Raw genomic sequence first — 21342 nt, forward strand, 5'->3', positions numbered from 1 at the left:
CTTGACTTTGTGCACCACTTGGAATGATTTACCAAAGCTATTTATTTGAAAGGTCAGAAGGTTGTAAGTAACTTTTGTTGGTTCTGATGTTTTTACAATCGAAGTGAAATTGGGATGCAGGATTTTCTTGATGAAGAAAGATCAAGTCCATTTAATTTGCCTTCTACTATCCTTGTAATCAAGTGATATGGTCATTACAGAATTGCTGACTAATAGCAATCAATCATTAATAATCATGTAATTGTTCTAAAATTGATCCAGAAGTGATTTTTGGTATTTCCTGAAGTCAATTTATTTTAATTTTTAATTTATTTTTAACATGCCTTTTTAGCCTTCATGTAGGAAGATGAAGTAACAAATGATGAAATGTGTGGTTAAAAAAGATAATCTGAGATATAAACAGATATTGAAGGAAATACTCAACTGGTTAGGCAGCATTGTGTGGAGAGAAAAAGAACTGACATTCCAGGGCAACAACCTATCATCAAACAATCCACATTGATGTTTTGCAGCCAATCCAATGTAAAATGGGATTTTTCGAAATTTAAGACATTTGCTAATCCGTCTTCTACTATGCATCTTCTATCGTTCAGGTCTCTAGTGAACTGTTAGTCAAACCCTTTTTACTATAGAGTAATGTAAAAAAAGAAGCTGCAAGGTGTTGAATAGTTGACACCCTTGACCATTTTGAGAGATTTTCTGTATCCACACTTCAAATCTAATTCAGACCAAATTAAATTTCTGCAGCCCCTCCTCATTTATGAATATCATTGGACAATTAATCAACCAACAACATAGAGGCTCCATGAATATTCTGATCCTCAACAATGGGGGAGTCCAGCACATCAGTGAAAAGACAGGGCTAAAAAATGGGTGGATGCAGTACTGTAGTTATCTTAATAGACTAGTAATCCAGAACCCCACAGATATGATTTCAAATCCTGCTGTTTCAGATTGTGAAATTTGTATTTGATTTTTGTTTTTAAAATGAATAAATAAAGCTGACCATGTGACCACTGTGAATTGCCTTTAAAAAAACTGGTTCGTAAATGTCCTTTAGGAAATCTGACATCCTTACCTGGTCTGGCCAACCTGTTACTTCAGTCTAACAGCATCAAGGTTGCTATTTGACAACTAGGGTCAGGCAACAAATGCTTATCTTCATAATAGCACTGAGAGTGTACCTGTCCCTCATGGCTTGCAGCAGTTCAAGAAAATGATTCATCACCACTTTCTCCAGGACAGTTAGAGAAGGCCTACAAATGCTGACCTTGCCAGTGAAGTCCTTGTCACATGAAAGACCAAAATGAAGTAAATTTGATTTTAACCATTTTAACTCCCTTTTTCTAAAAAAAAGGACGCGTAATATCCTTGATGATTTCCGTGAAGCATACTATTGGTTGCGACAAAATACAGACGATCATGTTCGAGTGATGTCTTGGTGGGATTATGGTTATCAGATTGCTGGAATGGCTAATCGGACAACTCTGGTAGATAATAATACATGGAACAACAGCCATATTGCACTGGTAAGCAAGCTGAACCATGACAGTTTGATTCTGTGTTGCAATTTAAAAATAGAGGTATATCTCCTATTAATCAGCTGGTAACCAATTTTGCAAAGCAGACCAGAGACACAGTTTCATCTCCCAAGCCCTTGGGGCTTTCGTTCTTATTTTGTGTTGATAGTGTTACTGTAAAGGCTTTAAGCAGTTAGGTGAACGAGAATTATCTGAAATAACTGCTTCGTCAAATTGTGGTGCCTCATGTACAACCTGGTGTCAGCACTTCTGCTTTAATATTAGAAAACCTGTCCTGTTTTTTGAAGCTGAATGTAGTCTAAAGGTGGGGAAAAATATTGAAAGGTGAGCACCGTGTAAAATCTACCTTGCTGTTTGTCTATGTCACCAGTCTCTATCAACGTGCAGTCTGTTACTGTTTTCCTTGTTACATTTCCAAGTTTCATGCCCTTTTCAGATTTTTAGATTTATGGCCAAGGCCCAGACTTAAGTGAAAAGAGCAGTGGACCCATTACTGATGCTGGTGAATATTAGTGTTAGACTCCTTGTCCTCTGGAAAAACAAATATGATAACTGTCTACTTTAGTTCCTCATCCAGTTTCATGTAACTGCTGCCCCTTTCATCCCATTCTCATCAACTGTGCTAACCAGTTTATTATGTATATTAATCAAATGCCTTTCAAAAGTCCATACATATAATATTAACCCTGTTCTTTCATCAAAGAACTTAAATGACATATGTCAATCATAACTTTGCCTTCAGAAGTCTGTGCTGGCTTTCATGTATAGCCCACCTATGACTGTCCCATGTTATTCCTAAACATTTCCCCACCACTATGAGATTGACTATCTTGTAATTGTCAGCTTTATCCTCTCTCCACTTTCAAACAGGGGTGTTAACATTGGAATCCTCAATTCATCTGGCACCATCCCCACGACTAATCAGAATTTGAAGATTGTTCTTTGGTATTAAGCTGTGGTTTCAGTTTTCTTACAAGATGATAGTTTGGTGTAAGGAGTAGTTTGATTGAGTGGATTGAGCAATGATTAGTTAGCGTGAAATATAAAGGCATAGATGAACAGATGATGTGTTTAGTAGATCAATGAGTTTACTTTTAAGGCTTTGATTATTTACAATCAATTTTAATCACTTGGATGACAGGACTAACTCTAAGGTTGCTAAATTTGCAGATGATGCAAAGGTAGGAAATTATGTTGTAAAGGGGATAGCAGTCTACAAAGTTGGTTTAAATGAATGGGCAAAATTTTGGAGGATGGAATATAGTGTGGAAACTTGTGAATTTATCCATTTTGGCAAGATGAATAAAGAAGTTACATATCACTTAAACGGGAAGAGATTGCAGAACTCTGCAATACAAAGGAATCTGCGTGTTTGGTACAAACATTGTAAAAAGTTAGCATGCAGGTACAGCAAATCATTAGGAAGGCAAATGGAATGTTGTCATTTATTCCATGGAAAATAGAATATAAAAACGTCCTGCTACCGTTGTATAAGGTTTTCGAGACTAATAGATGTAGAGTATTAGAGTCCAGCTTTGATTTCTTTATTTAAGAAAGAACATCATTGCATTTGAAATAGTTTGGGGAACGTACACGCAACTTCATACTGGGATGCAAGGGTTATCCTATGAGAAAATGTAGAACAAGTTGGGTCTGTACCATCAGAGTAGAAACATGTAAGGTGATTTATTGAAACAGGTAATATATTGAGGATACATAGCATATTCGATGCTGAAAGGATTGTCCTTTTGTTGGAGAGATTAGAACTAGGAGATTCCCATTTATGATGGAGATGAGCAAAAGTCTTCTGAGCTTACTGAGTCAGTAAATCTCTGCTCACCAGAAAGAGGTGGAGGCAGGAGCATTGAATATCTTTAAAGCAGATGTAGCTAGGTCTTGACTAACATGCAGTAGAGTAGATAAATAGAGTTGTGGACATAATGAGATGGACCATAATCTGATTGAGTTGAAGAGCAAACTTGATAGGCTAAATGAGCGCTTCATGCTTCTATATTCATATGTCATAAAATAGAAAACAGGAACAGAATTAGACTATCTGGCTCCTCCAGTATTCTCCACAATTTGATAAGATCATGGTTAAACTACTATAACCCTACCTTTCCACGGAATCTTACTATGCCTTAAATCCCAAGTGTCTATTGATTTCCAGTTTTGAATAAACTCAAGAATTGAACTTCCATAGCCCTCAGGAGTACCACATTCTGAAGACTTGCAAACCTCCAAATGAAGTGGCCAACTTGAACCCAAGATTCTGAGACCGTGACCTTTAGTTCTAGGTTCTTTCAGCAGTGCAAATAACCTCTTAGCATTTACTTTTCAGGCACGCTTTGTCCTACATTTTAATTGGATCACCTCTCATTCTATTAAAGTGCAGTTAATATAGACCCTTTCTACTCACATTTCTGCATCAGACAGGCCTGCCATCCAGGAATTAATCTATAAAATCTTTGTTACATATTGTTGGGTAAGGAAGCCAAATTATTCCCACTAACTTCTGGCATAAAGGAAGATATTCTCACTGTTAGTCCAAAGTCGTTAGTCCTGCGTTGAAATCTGACGTAGCAATTAGTTACTAAGATGCATGCTTCATCTATGAGTTCACTTTCTATGATTCAATACATGGATCCTTATGTTTTAAAAGAGAAAAAAAATGTTATCAAGGTGGATAATGTTACACTTACTACATCATAGCAATCTTCCGTTCCTTATGCTGTCACTTAAACAGGACAGAGCGTCATTGGGCTTCTCTTTCTCATTGCTTAGAAATGAATTGCAGATTAGAATTACTAGAGGTGGAGTAAACAGTATCATTCATTGTGGAGATGAGATGTAAGTGACATAAACTGAAAATTCAAATGTTGGTCTACATCTTTTGGTCTCCTAAATAGTCGGATACCAGACGTATGACCAGCGATCTCTATTGGCACCTACTGAAGCCCAGATATGATAATCCCTTAAGAGTTCTCCTGTTCTCCTCAGAGTTCTCCTCAGATATTCTCCTGTTCCCTGGGATCCTCTGAAAAAACCATGACTTTAACCTAAGAGTTTTCACCTCTTTATCTAGATAATTAAGCTGAATATGTTTATTAAATCCTAAACTGATGTTTGAGTAACAACACAGCTTACCATCCAACTCCCTTCACTCCAAATCGCACACCCACCCCCAACGACACCAACTCTTGACACTTCCCCCAACTGATCCCACTGACCAACCTCTCATCTGACCACTCCCCTGTTGCCCCCCACTATCTAGCTGCCCATTTGCCCATTGATTAATACACTGCAGAGCTTTTAAATGCATTGATGCTTGTCAGTGTTCATCAATGAACACTTAACGGAATACAGCAGTTTGTGACACTAAAAGAGTGCCCCAACACCGCAGGGAAGGTCATCGGTGGAGAATTTTTCCGCATCTTCTAAAGCAGCTGTTGAGTGCTGCTCCTTGGAAGATTTGGACCTTTACCTTTTGGTTTGTTTGATTTAATGTTTAGTTGTGCATTGTTTTTTCAAGGTAGTCCTGTAATTTTGATTGTATGTAACTTTCAGGTCGGAAAAGCAATGTCTTCAAATGAGAGCGCAGCCTACCAGATAATGCGAAGTCTAGATGTGGACTATGTGCTTATCATCTTTGGTGGTGTGATTGGATATTCTGGTGATGATATCAACAAGTTCCTTTGGATGGTCAGGATAGCAGAAGGCGAGCATCCAAAGGACATCCGAGTAAGTTGATGCATTTTTATTATAGACTTATCAGGTGTTTATTCACGGATTTTAACATTGTATTTGTACTGCCTGTGCTAACTAAATTTTTTTTTGTGCAAATTCTAGGAAAGTGATTACTTCACGCCGCAAGGAGAATTCCTTGTGAGCAAGGCTGGCTCTCCAACTTTACTAAACTGTCTCATGTACAAGATGTCTTACTACAGATTTGGAGAGATGCAGGTTAGTGTACATAATTAGTTATCATTACTTATTAATCTTAATACATTGCATTGACTTAAGAGAAATATTCATCCTCTTGAATGTATTCGCCATTACCTAGTGTAAAAGACCCCTCTTTACCTCTTGGCATACAAGAACTAATCCCCTGAAACTCACCTGATGACCTGAAGTTTTCTAAGTTTCATAATAGTAAGGATCAGCTCTGTTTCTTCGGAGGTCTTGCATGCATTATCTGGTGCCCTTCTAGTTGAGAGGTAAAGTTGCCAAAGCATGGAACATTGCTTCAAAGTGACAGTATCAGTATCATACACTTTTAAACCAAATAATGAGCAGTGAGTTGCAAAATGTAGTTTTTCTGTTTTGTCCCATTGATGTCTGTTTTCTATCTCAAAGGATCATACCCTATTGTTTGAGAGGTCTCATTGGCCATCCTGTGGCCTCAGTATAGCTGTCACTGTGCCAGCCTGTCAACTGTATTGTTTGACTTTTTGCCATTGAGAAAATAGTCTAGGTCAATGAAAGCACATACCATGTAGAAATTTTTATAAGTCTGCCAACGGAGCAGACTTCCATGAATCCTGCTGTGCTGATTTGAACAGTGATCTCTGAAGTGAAGGTCTACTGTATTGTACCACCCAATATTTGCAAAAGATGATGTGATGATTCAAATTTTAATTGTGTAATGGCTACAACACAAAAATACTGTTTATGCTAATCTCTTAGCGATGATCCTTTTTAGTCATTTCTTTCCCTGTGGCATGTACCGTTCCCTCACTTTGTGCCCGTTCAGCTTGTTAGCACTCTTGCCTCTGAGGCACCAATTTGAAGGTTGTCTCCTTAAAGAAACTTAAAACATATAATCCAGGCTGGCGTGAAACTGAAGCTCTGAATGTTTGCTTGTTCAGGTTGGCAAAAAAAATGACATGACACTTTTAAAGTAAAAATGGGGCATTTAGTCTGGTAACTTGGTAATGTTGATCATTCAGTGTTAGTTGGTAACACTCTGAAGTCTGAGTCAAAAGTTCTGATTTCAAGCCCAATTCTAGAACTTGAGCAGCAAAGTCATAGCTGATGTTCGAGTGCTGGACTGAAAGGGTGCTGCATTGTCAGGGATGCCATCTCTTGGTTGAGTTGTTAAGTCAAGGTCTCTTAAATGGATATACGAGATGCCCTGACACTTTGAAAGAAGAGCAGCGATGTTTTCCAAGCTGACATGCCCAGTATTTATCTCTCCACAAAAATGTATAAAAGTCCTGATCATTACCAGATTGGAGTTGCCCTGGGAGAGCTCAACATGACTCTGGACCTCGTGAAGTCTCTCGGCATCAAGCCCAATGTAGGCAAAGAAACCTGCTGAGGTCCATGTCCCCTCCACCCTTGCTGGCTGATGAGTCAGTGCTCCTCCATGTTGGAGGAAGCACTGAAGATGGCACGTACCCTGAGTAGGGGACTTCAGTGTCAGTCCTCACAAGTGGCTCAGCAGCACCATTAGTGACCAAGTTCTAAAGGACATAAATGCTAGACTGGGTCTGCAGTAGGCACTGAAAGAACCAGCAAGAGAGAAAAATATACTTGACCCCATCTCCATCAATCTGCCTGCCACAAATACATCTGTTCATGACAGCACAGTCCTCTTGGAGACAAAGTTCTGTCTGTACATTGAGAAAATCATCTGCTGTGTTGTACGGCACTACCACTCTGCTAGCCAACTCACTGTGTTTTGGGCTATCAGCAACAGCAAAATCAGCCACTCAAAACAATTTACAACCTCATAGTATTGCCCTTTCTATCATTACTATCAAGCCTGAGATCAACCCTGTTTCAGTGAAGCGTGCAGGAAGTCATACTTGATAATGAGGTGTCAGCCTGGTAAAGGTACAAAACAGAGCCACGTAAGCAGCAGTATTAAGAAATTCCGTAACCAACGAATCAGATCTAAGTTCTACAGTCCTGCCACATCCTGTCATGAATTGTGGAGGACAAGTGAACTATTCACTGGAGGAGGAAGATGCTCCATAAATATCTCCATCCTGAAAGATAGGAGAGCTCAGCACAGAGTGTAAAAGAAAAACTGATTCATAAGTCTTCACCCAGAGGTGCCAAGCCGATGATGCAATTAAGCATTCACAAGAGGTCTCAGAAATCAAAGATGCCAGGCTTTAGTAGATTTGATTCACTGCATGTGTTTCAAAGGACAAGCAGCAGATACATGGGAACACTACCATCTGCAAGTTCCCCTCCAGGCCACACATCATCCTATCTTGGAAATATATTGCTGTTGATTCAGTATGGGTAAGTGAATAAATTAAAACGGCCTCCCTAACAGTATTATGGGTTACATCTACATGAAATCAACTGCAGCAGTTCAAGAAGGCAGCTCACCACTGACTTCTGAAAGTCAGTTAGGGTAGAGCAATAAATGTAGACCCAGTACTCATAATAAAAAAAATCAGAAAGGGGCCAAATATAGGGCGAGGTTTACGTTGGATTTGCTATGTGCACAAGAAGTGAATTCAGTGTACGAGCCATGCTTGCTACATTGATACATGTATTGGGGGACCCAGGAGGAGCACAGCATAATGGAGTTGAATCAAAAGTGATAATTGAGCATAACACGGTTGACCATTTAAAGACTATGGAGAGTCAGAAAGAACAATTGCAACCACAGAGCGTACTATGACTAGGAGAGAAATCAGAATGAAGGATCTTGAAAAAAGACTGGAGAGAGGTGGGAAGGAGGTGAGTAGCCTTTGGTTTAAGAATTGCAGACAATAAGGGAAGATTTGACATGGGGTCATACTTGAGGGTGGAGAAGTTTGAGTCTGAGCAAATTGAATCTGTCTCTAACTATCAACTGATAAACAGTTTGCTGATGTGGAAAGTAGACTTGAATCTTGAATGCTCATTTTGCAGCTGGATTTCAGAACACCACCAGGATTCGATCGCACCAGAAACGCTGAAATTGGAAACAAAGATATCAAGTTCAAACATTTGGAAGAAGCCTTCACCTCGGAGCACTGGCTAGTGAGGATTTACAAAGTGAAAAAGTTGGACAACAGAGAGAAACTTGACCATAAAATAAGAGTAACTAACATAGTGCCCAAACAGAAGTATTTATCAAAAAAGGTAGGATAGTAGCTCCTTAAGGACAGAAGACTGTACATAATAAAGGCTTGCTTTGATCTGCCAACCTTGTGCTAAATTAGTGTGGCTGACCATTGTTTGGTTTGTGAGCAAGTCAAGTAAAAGGAAGCCAGAATTTTTTAAAAGCATTGAGCGTATAATTTTCATCCACTTTTTTTTGTGCTAAGGGTTAACCGTACCCAAGCATAACCACGTATTTTAATGGTTGAGGACCTCTGTCTCTTTGACTTTTCAATGTTTCAGAAAATGCTTTAGCAATGAATTCGTTCATTTTGCTGACACTTAGGGAAAAACTAGCCAGTAGTGGAGAAATTCCGAACCCTTCTGTAAATCTTCCATTGTCCCTTTCCTTATCCTCTTGCTGACGGAAGTGATGTAAAGAAGGCCTTCGTTTTCCAATGAACGTGTTAATTAGTGTTGAATATCAACAGTACTGTGTCAGAACATTGGAGCTGCAAATTTGTAATACTGTCCATCTTTATGTCCTAGACCGCTAAAAGAAAGCGTGGGTATGTGAAGAACAAACTGACGCTGAAGAAAGGCAAGCGATCCACCAACAGGAAGACAAACTAAAGCATCGGCAAGCCCTGACAACATGCAGTTGTCCTTATGACAACCCATCTTTGCCTTTTACCTACAGTCGGATTCTGCTGCAGCACAGGGTTGCATGCATTGCTCAAGAGATTCAGACAGTGTCTGAGCCCCGTAAATCTATTGGTTGTTTATTGACACCTGTTTTTAGAGCCATATTTGATTGTGTTGGCAAGGCAGACAGCTGCTGTCCAGGGGTAGCAGCAGAATTCTTATTAGTACATATTATCCTTCATTTAATTTTTTTTTTAAAAAAAGAAAGTGGGCTAACTGCACCAAAGAACCCTACTGTTTATTATTGCCAGCACATGTGTACTGCCAAATCATTTGAAAGTGGCAATAATGAATGATTCACTGTTTACTTTAGCTGGAATGTGGTTGATTTTCAGATGCAGGCGGCTAATGAACGATGAGGTAAATTGAGCATAAAGCACAGAATTTGAACAGGTTGGTTTGTCTCTAGCTCTATGTGCACAACCTATTCCTAACACACTTATTACTGTTTGTTGGAGTAAAATGTGGGAAGGCGACTGGAGGGTCTGCCAATATCCTCCTTCCTTGATTTTTTTTTTTATTTCCTTTCACTTGAAAATAGTCAGAGTTAGAAGATTTCTGTTTGATTTAGGGTGGTCAGGGATTTATGATCAAATAAGAGAGCCAAGGGGACCAACATTTTGGTCTGCAGAATGTTGGCAGTTACACATGTGCTTTTATGCTATCTAAAATATGAGGATTTTCATCTAGCTACAGATGTGTTCATTTTAATTCCAGTATGTACCTTCCCATTTCTTACTTGTGCTTTCTCCATATACTTGCCTTTTAAAGAACAATAAGTTTCTTAATGAGTAAAAGCTTCTCATTTCATACATAGGGTTGCAAAAATTTGGTTACGCAAGTTTCTTTTTTTAAAAAAAAATTGTGAACAATTCTGTAAGAATCAATGCACTATTTGAAAAATCTGAGGTAGACAAATCTTTTCATTGGTATTGCCCCCTTTTTTCATTGTTTTCTTCCTGTAGATAAATCCCAGTCTTGATACAACTATTTGAAAAGTTCCTTTACTGAGATGACCAGTGAATAATGAAGACTCTCAGATGATTCATGCTCTTGAAGTTAGTTGATGTTCCCCTTTCTTTCTGCAAGAATTAACATTGCAATTTTATATGTATGCAGCTCTTTTCAATGCAAAGTAAAAACTTGCTGCAGAAACTATTGGTGTAAAAAAAAATTAAAGAATACTATGTACCGTATTTTGGAAACATTTGTAAATTAAACTGTGCAGTATATGCCTTATTGCTGCTTCTGGATTGTGGTTTTTCTTTCAATTTTTTGATTGAGGGGTGAGAGGGCTACTTTTCCTACCCTTGTTTTTGCATTATTTCGTACTTATAGTGACTACTAGTCTCTGTGATCCAAAGTAAACACAAATTATGACTGCGTATATTACTTGATGGAAGGATTGGGCACAGAAAAGTCATTTTTACATTATTGCTTACAGTTTTCAGTATAGATCTGTTCAACTGTAGCCAAAATAAATGTTAAATTGAAGTTTGTTTATGTCTTTTTGAAATTCTTTTCTCCAATTTTAACATGAGTTTTTCTTTTAAGTATGGATAGCTATGTTAATCAGTGTTTTGTCGAAGTTTGAAAAAGGATTTACTCCGAATTGTGACAATATTGTACCTTAAAATTGTACCTTAAAATTGTTCCTCCTTTCCCCTAATACTCAATATTGGAATGACTTGTCTTGTTATGCTGGATCATTAGTCAGTTTTTTTTCGTACAAAACGATAAGTGCGTCTGTTGGTCATGAGGTGGCATTGGATTAGTAATTCCATGAGAACCAGCCATTCGAATCACATGTCACAGTGGTAGCTGGATTGATTAAATCCAGAATATAAATGTATTCTCTATAATGGTACCATGATACAGGCATAGATTACTGTGAAAATCAATCTTGACCTGGAGGGAAGGAATTCTGCCATCCTTACCTTGTCAGGCCTTCAGGTTATTCAGACTCTGTGATGTGGTTGATTCATAAATGCCCTCTGCAATGGTGTAGCAAGCCACTCACGTTTTGAGACAATTAACAGGCAATACCCATCAGCATGAAAGAATAAATGACTCTGTAGTTTTTAAAACTGTCACCACAGCTATTTTTTCTGAATAAAAAGAGCATGTTTTGAAGGGCTAAGTTTGAACATTTGTGCAAACCCGAATAAACTGAGCCACAATGCGATTCTGATACAATAATCTGCATTTTCTATAAAGTGCCTTTAACATGGTAAAGCTTTTTATAATCCTTCACAGTAGTGCGTATCAAACAATTTAACGCCATAGAGATATAAGGACAAATGACTACAAGCTTAGTTAAAGAGAGAATAAGGAGAAGAAAGTATAGGGAGGAGGTTTTGAGACCTTGTAGTCTGGACAGTTGCACATACAGCCACCAATGGTTAAGTAAGGCGGAATAAAGGAACATGGGAATCAATGAGGGTTGCAGCAGATTGCTGGAGGAGATTAGAGACTGGATGGGCTAAACTCGACAAATTTGAAAACATGGATCAGAACATAAATCAATTTGTGCCACGTTCTTTTCGTTACCTTTGCTATTGTAACAAATGCAATTAAAGAGCGATAGTGTTCAAATTTTCTTACAGTTACTGATCTCTGGTTTGTTATCTAGGAGGTAAATATGGCCAAATGCTGGTTCACATAGATAATGTAGATGTTGAGCCATTGTTTATTTGTGATCTATTGTTGCTGGAAATTGAAGCACGTTAGGAGAGGTAAAACATAACGATATGTCGCTGGACTAATCCAGAGACACACCAATGTTCTGAGATACATGGGTTCGAACCCCACCTTGCGAAATTGTGAGATTTGAATTCAATAAAAATCTGAACTTAAAAACCCATTCTAATGTTCACCATTGTCAATTCATCAACTACACTAGTTTTACTTTACGATAATTGTCCTTTCAGGAAGGAGATCTTTTGTTTGGCCCAAATGTAATTCCAGACCCTGAAGAATGAAATTGACTTTGAAATAACCCAAGTGTTTCAGTTGCATCAAAAACCACTAGAAAGACTGAAAAAGCTTCCAACATTATTTTATTGACATCTTAAAATGAAATATTCTGGCTATCTATGGTCCTTCAAACTCAGGTTTACCAAATTATCAAATATGAATGTTGCATAAAATTCAATCTGAGGTATGGGTGCTGGTTAATCGGCCCAAATAGTCCATACTCCTTGAGCCCTAGTGCGTTTTCTGAGGGAATCATCATAAACATTCCTCCTCATCTACATACCAGGTCCCATGATATCGTGATCATCTGATGCTAGCTCAATTCTTCCACCTACCACAGGCAGAAGTACTCACCACTGTCAGGAAATCCCTGGATTCTTGGTGCTCACACCACTTCATGCACCCAATTAAGTTCCAATAGTCTGGAGCTACTCTGCACAGGCCATGACATTTGCGTTGTACGTGGCAGATAAGGGGAAGCTAGTACCATTGTTTTGTGGGCAGGAACCTGGAGGCCCTGGTAGATGGAGTGATGCAAAAGAGGCCTGTCTACTTCCTCAGGACCAGCATGACACCATACCGTCCAACCTTGTTTGAGGTTGCCACATGGATCAGTTTGGTTTCCAAATTCTGGAAAAATGCCCAGTAATGCTGCAAGAAGGTCAATGACCTTCTTTACTCTGCCAGGATAAGTGCCACTATTTTATCTCTGCTACCTCACGTATATGTACTCTCTCTTCCGCAGCACCCTGCTTCAAGGCTCATTCTGCTATTGCATGCAACATCTTTCCTCACTTGGTCTCACCCACATCAAAACCATGTATGGCCTCTGCACCCTTGTTCATTTGGCACACCTCACCAGTTCTCCCCACCTGCATCGGCACTTACAGCTAAGCCACGCACTTTTCAACTGACTCAATGCCTCTCACCTGCATTGCAAGACCAGAGGGCCCATATAGAGTCCAAAAATGGCAGGACAGATAATAGGATGCCTGCCAGTATGCTCCTCACTTCTGAGGGAGGGGATCTCCAATCTCACCAGCAATCACTGAGATGCACCCTGTGGAGATGCAGAAACATCTATGCCTTAGTAACCAAGTAAGGGATATTGCGGCTGCTGTGCTAATTTCTCATTGCCCCAGTTTGTACTGTTGCCAGGCCTAAACCTCTGCTGCTTGTTCATGGCATTGTCTCTTTAGTCTTTATACAGATGTGAGTGGTATTACCACAATATCTGCAGTTAAAGGGCAATACTCTACATTTCCCACCACCATCTCAGAGGAAGAAGCCACAGGTACTTCTAAGGATACAATGGCAAAGGCTGTCTCCCCCCCACCCCAATCAGCTCAGATACCTATGCCTCAGTGGGTACTTTGTCTAGATTGGAATAGGGAGAAGCTGCTGGTGCGCATGTCTGCAGCTTGTTGAGGAAGAAACAGTACAGGTTGCTGTCATTGAAAAGACAGCTAAAGACCAGACAGGTTTGCTGGGGACAATGGGCAACTTGGCACAGGCTGTGGGACTGCAGCAATGCAGTCAGACCCTGTTATCTCAGGCATGTGTTAGTGGAGCTGCAATGGACATCCAGAGTAAGCAGTTTCGGAGTCTGCTGGACATACACACATCTGTATGCCACCGTTCACTAGTGATCTGGATGAAGGGACTGGGGGCATTCTGGCGAAGTTTGCCGATGATATGAAGATAGGTGGACAGGCAGGTAGTACTGAAGAGGTGGGGAAGCTGCAGGAAGATTTAGACAGTTTAGGAGAGTGGTCCAGGAAATGGCTGATGAAATTCAATGTGAGGTTTTGCACTTTGGAAAAAAGAATACAGGCATGGACTATTTTCTAAACGGTGAGAAAATTCGCAAATCGGAAGTGCAAAGGGATCTGGGAGTGTTGGTCCAGGATTCTCTAAAGGTTAACTTGCAGGTAGAGTCCGTAATTAAGAAAGCAAATGTAATGTTGTCGTTTATCTCAAGAGGGTTGGAATATAAAAGCAGCGATGTGCTTCTGAGGCTTTATAAGGCTCTAGTTAGGCCCCATTTAGAATACTGTGTCCATTTTTGGGCCCCACACCTCAGGAAGGACATAGTAGCCCTGGAGCGTGTCCTGCGGAGATTCACACGGATGATCCGTGGAATGGTAGGTTTAACGTATGATGAATGGCTAAGGATCCTGGGATTGTACTCATTAGAGTTTAGAAGGTTGAGGGGAGATCTAATAGAAACTTACAAGATAATGTATGGTTTAGAAGGGGTGGACGCTAGGAAGTTGTTTCCGTTAGGCGGGGAGACTAGGACCCGTGGGCACAGCCTTAAAATTAGAGGGGGTAAATTTAAAACTGAAATGAGGAGACATTTCTTCAGCCAGAGAGTGGTGGGTTTGTGGAATTCATTGCCGCAGAGTGCAGTGGAGGCCGGGACGTTGGATGCCTTCAAGGCAGAGATCGACAAATTCTTGATCTCAGAAGGAATCAAGGGTTACGGGGAGAGTGCAGGGAAGTGGTGTTGAAATGCCCATCAGCCATGATTTAAATGGCAGAGTGGACTTGATGGGCCGAATGGCCTTACTTCCACTCCTATGTCTTATGGTCTTATGATCAGCATCAGCAGCAAGGTGATAGGGAGATGAGGGACCTTGACTTAATTCCAGAATCTCCTTTCTCACATGGAGTTAGGGGAGGGCCTGCAGGCACCAAGCCTGGGGAAGAACTGCAAACAGTCCCCTCCACCTGATGGCCCCTCTCAGAAAAGTCTGAACAGGCAACCAGATCTTTGACTTTTACACTTCCTGCCACCCTCATCTCCATGGAAGATCAAGCCAAGGAGGGTACACCCATCTCTGGGCAGATCCCTGAACATACATACAGTCATGGAGTCAGAGATATACAGCACGGAAACAGACCCTTCGGTCCAATGCATCCATGCCAGCCAGATATCCTAAATAAATATAATCCCATTTGCCATCATTTGGCCCATATCCCTCTAAACACTTCATATGTCCATCCAGATGCCCCTTAAATGTTGTAATTGTACCGGCCTGCACCATTTTCTCTGGCAGTTCATTCCATACACGCCCACCCTCTGCGTGAAAAAGTTGCCCCTTAGGACCTTTTAAAATCTTTCCCCTCTCACCTTAAACCTATGCCCTCTAGTTTTGGACCCCCCCCCCCTTCCCCCATAGCAGGGAAAGACTTTGTCTATTTACCCTTACCATGCTCCTTGTGATTTTATAAACCTCTGCAAGGTCATCCCTCAGCCTCTGAACGGTCCAGGGAAAATAGCACCAGCCTATTCATCCTCTCCCTATAGCTCAAACCCTCCAACCCTGGCAACATCCTGGTAAATCTTTTCTGAACCCTTTCAAGTTTCACAACATTCTTCCTATAGCCGGGAGACCAGAACTGAAAATGACATCCAACAGTGACCTAACCAAAGTCCTGTACAGCCGCAGCATGACCTCCTAACTCCTATGGTCAACGCACTGACCAAAAAAGGCAAGCATACCAAATGCCTTCTTCACTATCCTGTCTACCTGCGACTACACTTTCAAGGAAATATGAACCTGAACTCCAAGGTCTCTTTGTTCAGCAACACTCCCCAGGAAGTTACCATTAAGTGTACAAGCCTTGCCCTGATTCAAACTACATCACCTCATATTTATCTAAGTAAAATTTCACCTTCCGCTCCTCAGCCCATTGACCCATCTGATCAAGGTCCCATTATACTCTGAGGAAGCCTTCTTCACTGTCCACTATGTGTTCAATTTTGGCATCATCTGCAAACTTTCTGACCATACCTCCTATGTTAATATCCAAATCATGTATGTAAATGACAAAAAGCAGTGGTCTCAGCACTGATCCTTGTGGCACACTGCTGGTCACAGGCCTCCAGCATGAAAAGCAACCGTCTACCATGACCATCTATCTTCTACCTTGAAGCCAGTTCTGTATCCAAATAGCTAGTTCTCCCTGTATTCCATATGACCTAGACTAGCTGACCAGTTTACCATGAGGAAGCTTGTCAAAGCTTTGTTGATTTAGATAAGCTCATATAGATCATGCCCACTCTTCTGCCCCCATCAATCCTCTTTGTTCCATTTTCAAAAAGCTCAATCAAGTTAGTGCATGGAAAATCATGTCTCACTAAGCCATGTTGACTATCCCTAGTCAGTCCTTGCCTTTCCAAATACATGTAAATCCTATCCCTCAGGATTCCCTCCAACAATTTGCCTACCATCGATGTCAGTCTCACCGGTCTGTAGTTCCCTGGCTTTTCCTTACCATCCAAAAATGTGAATCATTCTCCCCTGCACCACCTTCTCAACCACACATTCGTCTGCTCCATCCTCCTATTCCTGCCCTTACTAGCTCATGGCAGTGGGGGTAATCCCAATATTACTACCCTCTAGGACATACATTTCAGATTACTGCCTAACTTCCTAAATTCTCTCCTCTTTGAGAATATACTGCACAGTCTCTGAGATATCTTTGATCCTGGCTCCAGAGAGGCAATCTACCATTCTGATTTCTAGCTGTTGGCCACAGAAACGTCTGTCTGTGCCTCTAACTCGAAAGTCCCCTATTACAATTGATTGCTTGGAACCTGGTGTACCCTCGCTACATTAGACACAGTCTCAGTACCAGAAACCTAGCTGTCAATGCTATATTTCCCAAAACAGCATATTTGTTTGAGATGGGAATGGCCACAGGAGACTCCTGCACGACCTGCCTCCCTCTCCTACTTTTCCTGGAGGTAACCCATTTAACTGACTGTATCAGAAATAATGGGAACTGCAGATGCTGGAGAATCCAAGTTAACAAAGTGTGAAGCTGGATGAACACAGCAGGCCAAGCAGCATCCCAGGAGCACAAAAGCTGATGTTTCAGGCCTAGACCCTTCATCAGAGTGCTCTCTGATGAAGGGTCTAGGCCCGAAACGTCAGCTTTTGTGCTCCTGGGATGCTGCTTGGCCTGCTGTGTTCATCCAGCTGCACACTTTGTTAACTGACTGTATCTTCAGTTTATCTCCCTCCTTGCAACTACCATCCATCATAGCTTCCAGCTCCTGTAAGTTACTGATTGCCTCTTTCTGCTGCTCCAAACGATCCATGCAATCTAATAGGACTCGCAATGAAACACACTTCCTTCGAGTTATTAGTAACTCTATTATCACTCTACCAAAGGCCATCTTTGCACCTTAACAATCTACAGACCCAGAAAATAGCACAGTCTTGCTGCTCTAATAACTTTGCTCCAGACTAGCTTAGTACCTGTGTTTTTATATTTTTTAAAGTTTGATCAAGAGATAGATCTCAATAACAACATATAATAAAAATCTCTACTCACTATTGTGGATTTACAAAAGAAAAACAGTAAGGTTACATTTGCTCCCCTGCTGTGAGCTCCCACACACAGGTTTTTCCAAGGTTCGCTATGAATTGCACTTTTTATTTATTTTTCTTAGAATCAACTCCAATGCCCAGAGATATTTGAAACCAGACAGCAAAGGCAGCAGCTGTGCAGGTTGCAACTGTGTTGGTCAACTGTGCAGGTTTAGTTTACAGTTTGAATCACTGCCCATATTGTCACTGCCTTTATCTCTCTTCCTCCTTTTTAAAGTGCCTTGTACTGATTGTTTCCCCCTTGCAGTTCCAAACTAAGCAACAGCTTATAAAACAGTAATTGCAGCTCCTAGAATGGGTGGAAATCAGCTCCAACACTGAAAATCCCTCAAAAGAAGGAACAGCTTTTACAACTATAATATTTTCCCATCTTCCATGTTGAATTACCCAGAATCTATGTCCATGCCCTCTGGAAATAAATGCCCTTGAACTTAAAGGCTAAATTCGGAGGGTTTAAATAGTGTTATAGAGGCCTGGGAACCAGAGCAGCAAGTCAGCAAGTGGAAGGATTGAGGGGAAGGTAGATGTAGAACATAGAACATAGAACATTACAGCACAGTACAGGCCCTTCGGCCCTCGATGTTGCACCGACCTGTGAAACCAAACTGAAACCCATCTAACCTACACTATTCCATTATTATCCATCTGTTTATCCAATGACCATTTAAATGCCCTTAAAGTTGGTGAGTCTACTACTGTTGCAGGCAGGGCACTCCAAGCCCTTACTACTCTCTCAGTAAACTACCTACCTCTGACATCTGTCCTATATCGAGCACCCCTCAATTTAAAGCTATGTCCCCTCGTGCTAGCCTTCACTACCTGAGGAAAAAGGCTCTCACTAATCACCCCATCCAATCCTCTGATCATCTTGTATATCTCTAGAACCAGTCTAAGAACCAGTAAGTCGAAAGGAAGGACGGGCAGAGACAAGTAAATGAACACAATGGTACTAATGGGCGGAAATGTGTTTATTTCAGTGCAAGAGTGTTATAGGTAAGGCAGATGAGCTTAAAGCCTGGCTCAATACATGGGACTATGATTTAAAGTTTTGACAAAGGTCTGTAGCCAAGGTTGTGGATGAAGTTGTTGACTTGCTCACCAAGCTGGCTTGTTTTTGTTCAGGCATTTTGTCACCATGGGAGGTGATGTTATCAGAGCAGCCTCTGGTGAAGCGATGTTATTCTATTCCACTTGGAATTTATACCGTCCGATCCGTTATGGTGGGTCCTGTCATTTCTGGTTTTGATCTGTATGGGTTTATATATGGGGTCCAATTCTATATGTTTGTTGATCGAAGTATGCGTGCAGAACCATGCCTCTAGGAATTCCTGTGCGTATCTATGTTTGGCTTGGGCTACTATGAATACTTTGTCCCAGTTAAACTGATGGCCTTCACTGTCTGAGTATACAGATATTAGGGAGAGTTCATCGTGCTGTTTTGCTGCTAGTTGGTGTTCGTGTATTCTGATGGCTAGTTTCCTCACTGTCTGTCCAATGTAATGTTTGTGGCAGTCATTGCATGGTATTTTGTAAACCACATTCGTTCTCCATGATTTGGGAATGGGGTCATTAATCCTTGTAAGTGTTTGTCATAGAGTTGCTGTGTGGTTGTGGGCCACCATGATTCCTTGTGGTCTTAGGAGTCTTGTTGTCAGTTCTGATATGTTCCTGATGTAGGGAAGTGTGGTCAGTGTGTTCGGTCGTACTGTCCTCCTGTGGTTGTCTGTTTTGTAGGCATCTGTGGATGAAGTTGTGGGGATATCCATTTAAAGCGAAGATCTTGCATAAGTGTTCTTCCTCTTCCTGGTGTAATCTGGAGTGTTGCAGTGTGTCCTGGCCTGTTTACATAATCTCCTAATGCAGCTTTGCTTGTGGACATTGGGTGGTTGCTGTGGAAGTTGAGGATTTGATCTGTATGGGTTGCTTTTCTGTATACTGAGGTTTGGAACTCCTCGTTTGTCAATCGTTCATCCACTGAGGTAATATGGGTACAGCTCAAAAATAAGATGGGTGCAATCACTCTGCTAGGACTATACTGTGGATATGGGGTGGGGGGTGCAGTTGGACAGCTAATGACCACATAGATATTGAAGAACAAACATGTAGGCAGATTATGGAAAAATGCCATAACAACAGGCTTGTCATAATGGGTGATGTTGACTTCTTCAATATTGACCAGGACTCCCTCACAGCAAGAGGCTTAGACGGGATAGTACATCCATGAGAATTTCTTGCCAAAGTTTGTGGATGGTCTAACTGGAGGAAGGGCCGTATTAGACTGACATTTCTTTGGGAGAACATTTTGGAAACAATGATCACGACTCCTTAAGTTTTAAGATAGCTATGAATAAGGAACTTGCAGGAAGGTAGTAAGTTGGGGGAAGGGCAAGTTACATCAGTATTAGGCAGGAGCTAGGGATTGTTAATTGGGAGGAACTGTTATCAGGTAAGTCCACATTTGACGTGTAGGAAATAAAAACTGAAAGAACTGCGGATGCTATAAATCAGGACCAAAAATAGTTCTGAGGAAGGGTCACCAGACCCGAAACATCAACTCTGTTTTTTCCTTCTGCCCAGGTTTTCTAGCAATTTAGTTTGTGTTTGACATGTAGAAGTTGTTTAAAGACCTGCTGATCAGAGTTCAGGACCAGCAGATTCCAGTAAGGAGGAAGGACAAGGATGGCAAGGTAAGGGGCTCTTGGATAATGAGGGAGTTTGTGAATTTAGTCAGAAGGAGAAAAGAAGCAGAGGTAAGGTTCAGGCAGCTAAAATTAGAATATAAAGAAAGCAGCAAAATATTCAGGCAGGAAATTAGGAGAGCAGAAAGGGGCCACAAAATGACCTGGGCAGGTTGGATTAAAGCGAATCCCAGGCATTATATACATTAAAAACAAAAGAATGAGTAGGGAGATGGTGGAACCACTCAAGGATAAAGGAGAGAAATAGTGCTTAGACGCAGAGGATGTGAGTGAGATCCTAAATGAGTACTTTGCTTTGGTATTCAACTAGGAGGAGGATATAGAGGATAAGGAGATTTGTGTGAAGCATGTTAATATGCTAAAACATTTTGAGATCAAGAAAGAAGTGGTGTTGGGTTTAGCATGGCCAATCCACCTAGCCTGCACATCTTTGGACTGTGGGAGAGGAAACCCACACAGACAAGGAGAATGTGCAAACTCCGCACAGACAGTTGCCCAAGGGGCTATTGAACTCAGGCCCTTTGCACTATGAGGCAGCAGTGCTAACCACTGAGCCACCGTGCACCCCTCGTTAATGTAAAGTATACAGTTAACTGCAGGACCCTGAACAGCATTGATGTACAGACAGCTCTTAGGGTTCAAGCCCATAGCTCCCTGAAAGTGACCAGGCAAATAGACAGGGTAGTAAAGAAGGCATATGGCATACTTGCCTTTATTTGTCAGAGAACTGAGTACAAGAGTTAGGATGTCAAGTTGCAGCATTAGAAGTCTTTGGTTCAGCAACACTTAAGTTTTTTGTGTTCAATTCTGATCGCCGCATTACAGGATGGATGCAGCAGAGGCTTACCAGGATGCTGCCTGGATCAGAAAGTAAGAGCTGCAAGGGGAGGCTAGAAAAATCTCAGGTTGTTTTCTCTTGAGTGATGGAGGCTGAGGGGAGACGTGATAGAAGTTTATAAAATTATGAGG

General features: G+C 41.0%; 1 protein-coding gene across 1 annotated transcript in view; it reads left to right on the top strand.

Moving 5' to 3' along the window:
• stt3b (STT3 oligosaccharyltransferase complex catalytic subunit B) overlaps positions 1-10787 on the top strand; it is a 92861-nt gene extending 82074 nt beyond the window's left edge. The window contains exons 12-16 of the mRNA XM_048555741.2: positions 1358-1529; positions 5109-5282; positions 5391-5504; positions 8418-8630; positions 9138-10787. Of these exons, the coding sequence (XP_048411698.1) occupies positions 1358-1529; positions 5109-5282; positions 5391-5504; positions 8418-8630; positions 9138-9221 (757 nt within the window). The 3' untranslated portion in view covers positions 9222-10787. The remainder of the gene's footprint in view (positions 1-1357; positions 1530-5108; positions 5283-5390; positions 5505-8417; positions 8631-9137) is intronic.
• Positions 10788-21342: the final 10555 nt, after the last annotated feature.

The sequence above is a fragment of the Stegostoma tigrinum genome, chromosome 2 (genome assembly GCF_030684315.1).
Source record: "Stegostoma tigrinum isolate sSteTig4 chromosome 2, sSteTig4.hap1, whole genome shotgun sequence".
Taxonomy (NCBI): domain Eukaryota; kingdom Metazoa; phylum Chordata; class Chondrichthyes; order Orectolobiformes; family Stegostomatidae; genus Stegostoma; species Stegostoma tigrinum.